Source organism: Pinus tabuliformis, chromosome J (assembly GCF_031772625.1).
Source record: "Pinus tabuliformis cultivar Carrire ecotype Pingquan chromosome J, CPIR1, whole genome shotgun sequence".
In the NCBI taxonomy this organism is placed as follows: Eukaryota; Viridiplantae; Streptophyta; class Pinopsida; order Pinales; family Pinaceae; genus Pinus; species Pinus tabuliformis.
Window position 1 is genome coordinate 853799503 of NC_142295.1, and position 11769 is coordinate 853811271.

At 38.7% G+C, this 11769-nt stretch overlaps 2 protein-coding genes across 2 annotated transcripts; one reads left to right on the forward strand and one right to left on the reverse strand.

Annotated features, from left to right (window-relative positions):
* The first annotated feature begins 954 nt into the window (after nt 1–954).
* On the forward strand, nt 955–5853 carry LOC149229380 (monofunctional pimaradiene synthase-like). Its single transcript, XM_089381022.1, has 12 exons — nt 955–1201; nt 2799–2982; nt 3081–3298; nt 3397–3517; nt 3606–3718; nt 3831–4060; nt 4157–4269; nt 4378–4476; nt 4596–4811; nt 4914–5052; nt 5215–5463; nt 5557–5853. Exons 1-12 carry the CDS (start codon nt 955–957, stop codon nt 5851–5853), a joined length of 2226 nt encoding a protein of 741 aa, XP_089237148.1.
* A 4499-nt stretch (nt 5854–10352) lies between these two features.
* LOC149229381 (uncharacterized) lies at nt 10353–11453 on the reverse strand. Its single transcript, XM_089381023.1, has one exon. It carries the CDS (start codon nt 11451–11453, stop codon nt 10353–10355), a length of 1101 nt encoding a protein of 366 aa, XP_089237149.1.
* Between the last annotated feature and the right edge of the window lie 316 nt (nt 11454–11769).

Below are 11769 nucleotides of genomic sequence, written 5' to 3' on the forward strand. Positions count from 1 at the left end.
TTAGGAACTGCCCAACGACCTGTTTCACTATGGAGCTCATGAGAATTCGTTCTAATCTTTGCTATATTAATTTTCTTCTTTGAGCTAGTTAAAATAGAGAGATACTTTTGATCTTCTAGGGTGGGGTTGATGACCTTCTTATAATAACTTAATTTTCTTTTAGCCGCTAAGTCTTTCTCACACCACATTTTTTCTTTGAACTTAGAAGTAACAATATCTTTAATGTTATTTATGTTTTGCAATGCATCATTTTCGTTGATCTCCCAATAGTTTAACCAGGCCCTTGTGTCTTTATGCCACCCTCGATTGAGCCTTAGGTGGTTTTGGCTAGAATTTAAAGCTAGCTTAGGAAGTCTATGATCGTTTATGTTACTGATTTTGTGCTTGTACAACAAAAACCTAAGCATAGCTAGGCTCTCAATAGGGGAAAGACCTGCTTCTATAAGGAGAATAGGATAGGGTGTATTACTTTTAATTTTCAGGTTATAAGTTATAAAACGCTTCTGGATTTGCTCAATCTTTCTCCATGATTCTCTGGAGATGCTGGAACCCCAAACCTCATAGCCATATAAGATAACAGGAGTGACTAAAGTTTCAAAGAGGAACTTCTTTTTATCCCACATTACAAGGTTTGCAATTTTACAATTATTTTCAAGACCATAGTAAGCTTTCCACCCCCCATTAATCCTTTTCTCAATGCTATGGTTCCAGTTGAGCTTGTGATGAATATCAATTCCTAGGTACTTGTAAGAATACACTTCCTCCAAGTTATTATTGTCATACATAAAATTAGCGCAAGTGTCCTTCTTGGATTTGATAATCATAATTTTTGTTTTGTCAGTGTTAACAGTCATACCCATGGTAGAGTAGAAATCCTTAAGAAGCTTGAGTTGCTTATTAAGATCAGATGGGCACCTTGCCAAAAGAACAATATCGTCAGCATAAAGAAGAAGGATGACGACTATCCCAGCTAAGATCGTGCCATCGTATGACACTGCGTGGATAGCAAAGATTCCAGCAGTTGATGGCTCTGACCACCCTCACTTTCCTCAGACACTCCAATGGATTCTTCAAAATCAGCTGCAAGATGGCTCTTGGGGCGAAGGGACCTATTTCTCAACATATGACAGACTACTCGCTACCCTTGCGTGTATTATTACTCTCACTGTATGGCGCACTGGCCAGACACAAGTGCGGCAAGGTTTGCAAACTGTATACTCTTTCTTTCTTTTTTAACGAAAAAAAAGCTTTATTTTTCATTGATAAAAAGAGATTACGTTGATTTTTCCAGATATTTTCTCTTAGACCACCAGTTCATTACCGTGAGTATTTTGTCCTGTTTTTATACATTTTCTTTATTTGCATACTTCCTATCTTATCACAGAGTAAAGATCCTATGATCTACTATTAATTGCAGAATGGTATCGGATACCAGTTCCTTAACAAATACAGCAAAAACCAGTCTAGAAATTACAACATTTTCATCAAGATTTTTTTATGTAGATCCGAGTAAACACGCACATTGCTAGATTTAAGCACATGCCACGAAACACACAGGGAGCGGTGAGCCAACAATCTCCCTCAACGCGAGTGTGATTGCGGTTACACCAAAACCTGCCGGTGTTAGTAAACACACACATTGCTAGATTTAAGCACATGCCACCAAACACACAAGGAGCATTGACCTTCTACACCGCCCTTAACAGGGAGCCAACAATTTATGCATCCAACATTAGTGAGTCTGTCCTATATGTATGAGGCGAAGGGATACATACCTGTTTCTGCATCTATACCCCTTTTTGATTGAAGATTAGCAACCTGGTTTTGCTCTCTGTAGATCAACAACCTGGTTTTACTCTCTGTAGATTTGTGTGTATGAGATGTTCTGGAAAGTAGCTCCTAGAAGTCTGATGCTGTTCGTCTAGTTGGACAAAATATGGGGCAGAAGAGAGTATGTTATTTGAGCTAAGCAATGATACTCTTTGATGTAAATGTTGTCTAGCCCAAGCCAGTTTGCGGAGGTGAGGGCTCCCCAAAGTGCAATGACCGCAGCTCTACGGTTAGTCCCCCTGCCACCAAAAATGGTAAAAGTGCCCAAATTTAAGAGAGCGCTGACGACCACAACCACATATTCTCTGTTGACATGCTCACTCCACAGCCACATATTCTCTGTTGACATGCTCACTCCAAGGATCCTCTCCAGTAGAGCCCCTTAATATTCTTATGAGTACTATTCCTAGATTTTATAGCTGTCTTCTTTAGACCAATTTCTAAAAATAAGTGATGGCCTTCCTAATCACCTCCCAAGCCATAGGGTTCTTGTTTTCTTGTTTTCAAACAGCCAGGAGTTCCGACTATGCTAAAATGGCTCAGATGATATAGAATGGGAGAGTTCGATATTTTGGTTTATCCTTTGTACAATAAGTAAAGCATTATATCAATGTGTGTAGGGTTCCGGACAGTCAAGCTTCAGTAAATCCATCACCGCAGACCACACTTCCTTGGCAAAATTACATCTCCTAAAAAGGTGGTCTATCTCCTCCTCCTATAACCATATAGGGCAGATGGGGCAGATGACTAGGCCATAAAAACCTCTACCTTGCAAGTTATTCCAAATAAGAATCCTATTATGAATTGTCAGCCACCCAAAACAAGAATGTTTCTTAGGAATTTCCCACCCCCACACAGCCTTGAACCAAGAGAAGATTGTTATATACTTTGTTTTGTGTAAAAAGGTATGCCTGTTTCCGTGCAATCCATATTTATAGCTGTAAATAATATATATAAATATCTTGCAGGTATTGAATTCTTCAAAAAGCACGCTGGAACGATGGAGGATAAAGCGGACAATCACCAGCCAATTGGATTTGAATTTGTCTTCCCTGCAATGATAAATGAAGCTAAAAGCTTATGCTTGGATTTGCCTTATGATATGCCATTCATCAAACAAATCATTGAGAAGCGGGAGGCTAAACTTAAAATGTTCGTTATACTCTGCTCAGAATGCTCCTGTCCTTATAAAATTGTCATTTCTTTGTTATTATTAATTGACTTGACCGTCGTGGTGGTGTTTCGATCAGGATTCCCGCTGATACTCTCTATACTGTTCCAACAACATTCTTGTATTATTTGGAAGGCCTGCAAGAAATAATAGACTGTCACAAAATCATCAAACTTCAATCCAAGGATGGATCATTCCTCAGCTGGCCGGCATCTACAGCAGCTGTATTCATGTGTACAGGGAACACCAAGTGCTTGGAATTCTTGAACTTCGTTTTAATCAAATTCGGAAACCATGGTATCAACGTGACAATTTGATTTCATGAAAGGCTGTTTTTATTTTGTTTAAAGATTAAATTAAAGTGAAGACTAACAACGGAGAATTTGCTATCATAGTGCCGTATCAGTATCCGCTTGATCTATATGAACGTCTGTGGGTCGTTGATATTGTCGAACGGTTAGGGATCGATCGCCATTTCAAAAAGGAAATGAAGGACGCATTGGATTATGTTTACAGGTATCCTGTCTTTAACCATTCTACACGATTCACTTCTTGATCAGCTCATTAATGCTCAAATTTAATAAAGTTTGAAATTCATGTGCAGCCATTGGGACGAACGAGGCATTGGATGGGCGAGAGAGAATCCTGTTGCTTATATTGATGTTATGGCCACGGGACTTCGAATCTTGAGGCTGCATGGATACAATGTATCCTCAGGTAAAAGAAAATGTTTATCTAGAGAGATATATCTAGTTGGCAATTGTGCCAACAGCCAAGTCTTTCAATTCTTTCACGCTGTTGAATATTCTGCAACCATCATTCTTGGCAGACATCTTAAAAACTTTTAGAGATGAGAATGGCGAGTTCTATCGCTTCCGGGGTCAAAGGGAGAGAGGAGTAATAGACATGTTAAACCTCAATCGTTGCTCACACGTTGCATTTCCGGGAGAAACGGTCATGGAAGAAGCAAAACTCTGTACCGAAAGGTATCTGTGGAACGCTTTGGAAAATGTGAATCCGTTGGACAAATGGGGTCTAAAAGAGAACATTCGGGGAGAGGTATATAATAGTATTGCCGTCTCTTTTAACATCTCAGTCTTGCTGCCACCTAAACTTCACATCAATGAGAATATATACGCTTAATTTTATTTGCAGGTGGAGTACGCCCTCAAATATCCATGGCTTAGGAGACTGCCAAGGCTGGAGGTCAGAAACTACATTGAACATTACGGGTCAAACGATGTTTGGCTTGGGAAAATGATGCATATGTAAGATTGTAATATTTGTTTCCAATATAATACCGTTGAACCCAATATTGGTTTTAGTATGCTAAATCACAAACAATTTGTATTTTAATGCATAATTGACTGGAGCAGGATGCCACATATTAACAACCGCAAATACTTGGAACTGGCAAAACTGGACTTCAATAATGTGCAGTCTATACACCAAAAGGAGTTACGCGAGCTTCGAAGGTTTAATTCGATGTTTCAATCATTTAAGCCTTATATTTCTTTTTGATTCAATGTTTCATTCATGTGATGTCTATCTTACGTACTGAAAGCTATGATACTATATATTGCATTGTTCACAGATGGTGGAAATCATCAGGTTTCGCAGAGCTCAATTTTCTACCCGACCGTGTGGCTGAAATATTTTTCTCAATCGCGTCTTCTATGTTTGAACCAGAGCTCGCTACGTGTAGAGCCGTTTATACGAAATCTACCATCTGCACTGTCATTTTAGATGGCTTCTATGACGTGCATGGATCTGCAGAAGACATCAAGCTGTTCAATGAAGCAGTTAAAAGGTTGAGATTTAATTTCTCTGGATCTAAGAATAGATGAAATGAAACAATTTCTATGATTATTGTCGCTTCTAAACAGATGCATATTCTTCGTCTTTGTTATAGATGGGATCACTCTTTGTTAGACCGAATGCCAGAGCACATCAAAACATGTTTCCTGGGTCTGTACAATGTTGTTAATGAAATAGCAGAAGAAGGGCGTAAGAGACAGGGTCATGACGTGCTCCGCTACATTAGAAATTTAGTATGTATTAAACTTACAAGTTTGATATTAAAGGAGCTTTTCAGTTTCGAGAAATTTAGTTTGTATTACACTTACAAGTTTGATATTAAAGGAGCTTTTCAGTTTCGAGAAAGGTACAATTAAGAACTGATCGAGACTTATCGGTCATATGATATATGGCAGTGGGAGATCCAGCTTGAATCTTTCACGAAAGAAGCAGAATGGTCGAAATCTGAACATGTGCCGTCCTTCCATGAATACATAGAGGCCGCTGCCGTATCAGTAGCACTGCCAACTCTCGTTCTGATTAGTGTTATTTTCACTGGAGAGGTTCTCACGGATCACATACTCTCCCAAATTGATTACCGATCCAAATTTGCATATCTCATGAGCTTGACAGGGCGTTTGGCCAACGATACCAAAAGTTACCAGGCAGGGCACTCAATCTCTTGCAATCCAATCCAATGTAGGGTCCCTGTCCTTAATCGGTTGTAATTTATTTGAACGGTTGCTAATTATGTGCAGGTGGAGAGAGGTCGAGGAGAGGTGGCTTCTGCCATACAGTGTTACATGAAGGAAAATCCCGAATTGTCAGAGGAAGAAGCTCTCGAACATATTTATAGGCTCATGGAAAACGCCCTCGCAGATTTCAAGTGTGAGTTTCTGAAGACAAAAGACGTGCCGGAGTATTGCAGAAGACTGGTTTTTGACAATGCGAGATCAATGCAGCTGTTTTACATGGAAGGAGACGGTTTCAAACTTTCACATGAAACGGAAATTAAAGAGCAGGTCAAAAAGATCCTCTTCGAACCAGTTGCGTAGAGTAAGGCCCAGCCCTCTCATGTTCCGTTAACCGTGCAGTAACCCCCGCTTGCTCACGAGGTGTCATAGTCATTTTATTTCCCTCTCTTTTGAATGCCAGCCATGTGTTATAATCGTTTTATTTCCCTCTCTTTCGAATGCCAGCCATGAAATTCATGCTGGCCAACATGTTTTTGTTTTTCCCAATTCGTTAAGAATATTAAATTTCATTTTATGTTAAAAACGTGTTTATTAATCATAGGCGTAGATGAGTGGAAAAAAATATATTTGTAATAATTAACACCGAAAATCAGGTGCACATATTTTAAAACCAAAAATCTATTTTTATAATTGCAATCCAAAGTTGACCATTGGTTTATAGTGTAGATATTTGTAATTATTAACTCCGAAAATCTAAGAGGTGCACCTATTTTAAAACCAAAAATCTATTTTTATAATTGCAATCCAAAGTTGACCATTGGTTTATAGTGTAGATATTTGTAATTATTAACCTAGTTGTTTTTGTGAGATTTTTTGGAAGTTTTTCTAGTGGGTTTTTCTGGTCTAATTTCTCTACAATCCACTTGGAATTTATTGAAATCACGAGTTTGATGGGTAATCTCTTCACAATCCAAGTGCCCTAGGGGTTTTCCAGAATCCATATATGCAATCAAAAAACCAGTTTAAATAACACAAATCAAGATTTCACCTCAAAATTTTCTGCCAGATCCAAGCACCGGAAAGTCCAAAAAATCACACTAAAGACAACTCCATTATTATTAACACCAAAAATCTATGAGGTGTACATATTTTAAAACAAAACATTCATTTTTATAATTGTAATCCAAAGTTGTCGATATTTGTAATTATTAACACGGAAAATCTAGGAGGTGCACATATTTTAAAATAAAAAATCAATGTATAACGAAAATTTTCATTTTTGACCAAATTAATTTTCAGTTTTAGACCAAATTAATTTTCAGTGTGAAACATTATGTGTTACAAAATATTTGGTTCAATGTGTGTTGTATATATTGTTTATTTGGGTGTGATACCTAGTTTGTGGAAGGGTGATAGATCCTAGATGGATTTGTCACCTCTTAGGAGATTGTGCACTCCCTAAAGCATCGTAAACTCCCTGGCATGATGATAAAACTGGATCTCTCCAAAGCCTATGACCGCACAAACTGGAATTATCTCAACAATATTCTTAAGGCCTTCGGGTTTGATCAGAGATCGATTAATTAGGTCTCGGCTATGGTGTCCTCCCCTGTGTACTCCATTCTCCTCAATGGATCCCCCACTTGAACTTTTAATCCCTCATGTGGCCTACACCAAGGAAATCTCATCTCTTTGTTCCTCTTCATCATTGCAACGAAAGATTTGGGTCGTTATCTCAATTCAGAAACCAGGACCTCTCAGCTCATGGGACTGAGACTATAAATCACCTCCCTGTCACTCACCAACAATTCGTGGATGATATCATGCTTTTCTACCATGTATCACTACGAGAAGCCTGCTGAATGAAAGAAATCCTTTTAACCTTTATGGATTCTTTAGGGACTATGATAAATAATGACAAATATTACATCTTCTTCTTCAATACCCCGGGGACCATCTAGACTTATCTTGCTCGGGTTCTTGGTTTTGGCATTGGTTCTCTCCCCTCCAAATATCTTGGAATGCCTCTATCACTAAATTCCTTAAAAACCTCTTGCTGGCAATCTCTGCCCCCAAAAATCAGTGGGAAACTCAGTAGTTGGGCCTTCAGATTCTTAAATCTAGTTGGTTGCACGGTCCTCCTCAAATTTGTTCTCCAAGCTATTCTGATCTACCAGCTCTCAAGGGTGGCAGCCCCAAAGACCTCCTACGTAAAGATGGTAGACACTTTTAAAAAGTTCTTATGGGGAGGATCCCAACAAGTTAAAAAGTGGGCATTGATATCATGGCCCAACCTAACTAAGGCTAAGATGGAAGGAGGTATGGGTCTCCATGATCCCTATACTCTAAATCAAATTATGGGAGCCAAACTATGGTGGCGTTGGATAGGAGGTGGCCCTGACCTTTGGAAACAAATCTCGACACAAAAATATAACATGCCAACTCGAAATGAAGATATCCTCATATAGCATGACCCCCTGAAAGGTTCTGCAATCTAGAATATGATAGCCCAAAATAGAGACCTCATATAGAAACATGTCTTCTCGGAGATCAGAAATGGGAAAAAGACTTTGTTCTGACAAGATTCATGGTAGTAGCCAGACAAACTATTTTGGATACAAGACCTAAGCGACCTTTTTTTGGACACAACTGGCAAGAACTTCCATACAGTGGATCAATATTGGAAAGAAGACTCGTCGAGGGAAGGATGGAGGAAGTGGAAGGAATGCACGGACTAGCCTCAGGCCCCTGATTCAAATCAATGGAACCAGCTAGACAATGAATTAGAATCTAGGAAGTTCTCTGTCCTAAATGGACCAGACATCCTAAGATGGGGCTACACCATAAAGGGCACTTTTACCATTAAGGAGGCTTATGACCTTAAGGCAGGATGAGAGCAGGGGCACCACAATCTCATTTGGAAAAAGATATGGAAAGGAGGTTGGTGGCTGAAGGTGGCATATTTCTTATGGCTTGTTTCAGGGTAGAATACTTACCTGGGATCAACTACAAAGAAGGGGTATCTATTGGACTTCATATTGCATCCTCTGTAACCACCAAAATTGGGACCTGGAACACATGCTAAATTATTGCTCCTTTGTAGAGAAAAATGGCGACAGGTGGATGATATTTTTGGAAAAATGGATTGAGAGAAACAAAGAATTCGAGAAACTATCCTCATATGGTGAATTGGACTCTTCTCTAGCCCATTCCTCAACAGAGCTTGGGGGCTCGCCTTAGGATTTATGCTATGGGCTATATGGAAAGAATGGAATCACAAAATCTTTAAGAATCAACCTTTTCCTCATGAAGTTGTTTGGGAAGGGATCATCTAGAACATCTAAGAAATAATCTTGGTGGAGAAATGGCATCCTAACAACTGGAAAGTATTTAAATAATGAATCCATACAGGTGAGGATAGTTTTAGCTAGAGGAGGAATGACCTGTTGTAGAGTTTTATTAACCCAACGTTTTAGACTACCAAGTGAGTCCATCATCAGGGGAGAATGCGTCAATAGATATTCTTAAAATCATAATGATGACCATATAAAATTCACTGTTGATGCATTCTCCCCTGATGATGGACTCACTTGGTAGTCCAAAACGTTGGGTTAATAAAACTCTACAATAGGTCATTCCTCCTCTACCTAAAACTGGAAAGTAGCTTCCCATAAGGCTAGAATTCTTCATCGTCTGAAATTATCACCAGAGATGATTGCCCCAACCTCCTGGAAGCTTATCACAAGGGGAGTGGACTCTCTCAATCATTTCACCATACCCCACCAAACCAAAACAATAAATGGTTGCAACCCATCTTCCTCCTCTCCATGGAGGAACGACATGAAAAAATACCCAAGGAAGCCCATCATATGTCCTTATGTGCAATAGGAATATGAATTTGGCTATGAGAGCTAAGAATTATGAGACTCCTGTGAGCAGTTCTTCGTCTGAGGAATCTTTCATATCCGCTACTATCGTTGAACTTCTCCAAATATATAATACTTTGGAGACAATGATTCACACACCTAAGTGTGTCCTTTATCAATTAACGCACAATCCCAATGCTAGGTTTCCCAACATTATAGTATCATTAAGGATTTATCCCAAACATTATGTGCCATGTCTAGTTTGGAGGTTTTGCAAGGTTTCCCTATGAAACATAGGGACTTGTTTGCCACTATTGGAGGGCTTGATCCCTCAAAGTATAACCTTATTATGTTTTAAATCAATGTAAGTAGGTATTGGTTATCCCATCAAGTCACGTTTCAAATCTCAATTTGTTTCCTTAATATGGATATTTACCACACTCATCATGCCATTGATCATGGTTCCTTCTTTTTCCAAATAGAGAGATGGAGTTTTTATTTTTATTTTTCCTTTTTGGATAAAACTTTATAGAAATACTTTTGAGTTTGGATCTCATGTGATTTGTAGAAATTAAATTTAAATGGAGAGTACAACCATCTTTCCTCTTAGTCACTTATATAAAAAAAATCAATTAACAAAAAAATATTGTATTATTATAAAAGTGTTAAGTAATTAATATTTTATTTAAAAATAAAAAATAATCTTAATTAAAATAAAAAATTAAATAAATTACTATAAACTAACATATATTTATCTTAATTTCTCATCTACGAAGCACTTCTTTTGAGTGTAAAACTTGAGAAAAAAAATTGCACTTCAAAAAATTGTATTCCTCTAGATTCTTGGTAAATCCATTGTTAAAATATTAAAATGGATTTATGCTAGTTTAAAAATAATTTTTTTACTGAAACGAGTATTTTATTTATTAAAGGCCAAAGCCAAGCAAGTATTACAAATCCCTTTCATTGCTTTTCTCTGTTTTTCTAGTGCTCCTAAGGAATGATTGCCATTTTCGGAGTCTCTGCATTTATGCTGATCATACTTTTTTCAAGATTGCATCCTACATTTGCTAACCTGTCTGCTTCAGTGTTTAAATCTCTGAGGATATGGAAGAGCTGTGCTAATGAGAATTCCTTCAATAATCTGTTTACTCTTGCTAGCTGCTTGTTTAGAACTGGATCTTTGAGACTTTTCTTGTGTATTAGAGACCTTATCAGCAGTTCTGAATCTCCCAAAACTATAATTTCATTTGCATTTCCTTTTCTGGTCAGTTGACAAGATTTTAATAGACTGAGTGCTTCCGCTTGATTGTTGGTTTTTATCCCAAGTCCCCAACTGAATTCCTCTTTTCTGCCATTCTGAAAGTAAATGACGCCTCCTGCTCCTGATCTGCCTGGGTTTCCTTTCGAAGCCCCATCAAAGAAGATTGTACATTTACCTTGTGACTTCCACCAATTTTGAAAATTGTCCGAGTTGTCTCTGTACTGCCAGTTTTCCTTGTGGTTTGGGCGGATGATGGCATGAGTAGTTGGCATGGGAGTATAACCTTCCAGCCACGCCTTTTCTTCATTTCTGAGGTTGCTGTCTTTGACGCTAGTTTGTCTCAGAGTTTCCAGGAGGAGATCCTTGGCCTGCCTTGCTACTGCTTCTGCATTTATGTCTTTGTGATTGAAGACAGCTTCATTCCTGGAGAGCCACAACTTCCAACAAACGTATTTCGGTGCAGCAATCCATAACTTGTACCAAAGAGATTTTTCGTTGATGCTGTGGGGGTACCGAGTTTTCCATGTCAAAAACAAATCTGTGATCTGACAGCGTGTTGGGGGACTCACATTCAGCCCTATTAAGAAGCTGTTCCACACTTTCTGTGCGTACTCACAGTCAATAAACAAATGGACTGCTGTTTCTGAAGCGTTCTTGCAGAGGACACAACGATGCGGGCCTGCAAAGTTCCTTTTGCACAAATTGTCTCCGGTCAAGATTTTGTTGTGGAATAAGGTCCAGCTGAAGAAGTTAATCTTGGGAATGCTGAAGCTTTCCCATATCTGTTTCCAAACTGAATCCGGATACTGTGACTCCTGTTTTCCTTGCATTTGAAAGTAGCCTTGTTTGACCGTATACTCTCCTGTTTTCCCCCATCCCCATTGATCTTCCTCTTCCTTATGCACAGGAGTAAAATTTGTTATTGCCTCTAACAGGATTTTTGACTATTCTTTTAAGTCGATTGGGATGGTTGGCAACGTCCAGCGCTGCCAGTTGCCATTGAGGTCCCACTCTGCTATGTCCTCAATTTTCCTTACCCCTTTAGAGATTAACCAGGCTCTCAACTCTGCTATTTCGTTGATGGTGGATAGAGGGGAGTGATTCATGATTCGTTCTTTCCATAGCAGCGAGTTTTTGCCATTCCCA

What these genes read in the sequence shown, in the direction of transcription:
- LOC149229381 (XM_089381023.1), bottom strand. Translation starts at nt 11,453, where the DNA reads ATGCAAGGAAAACAGGAGTCACAGTATCCGGATTCAGTTTGGAAACAG.
- LOC149229380 (XM_089381022.1), top strand. Translation starts at nt 955, where the DNA reads ATGACGACTATCCCAGCTAAGATCGTGCCATCGTATGACACTGCGTGG. An exon ending in TGGATACAATGTATCCTCAG is followed by an intron (nt 3,719 to 3,830) that starts GTAAAAGAAAAT and finishes CATTCTTGGCAG; the next exon opens with ACATCTTAAAAACTTTTAGA. An exon ending in CTTGGGAAAATGATGCATAT is followed by an intron (nt 4,270 to 4,377) that starts GTAAGATTGTAA and finishes TGACTGGAGCAG; the next exon opens with GATGCCACATATTAACAACC.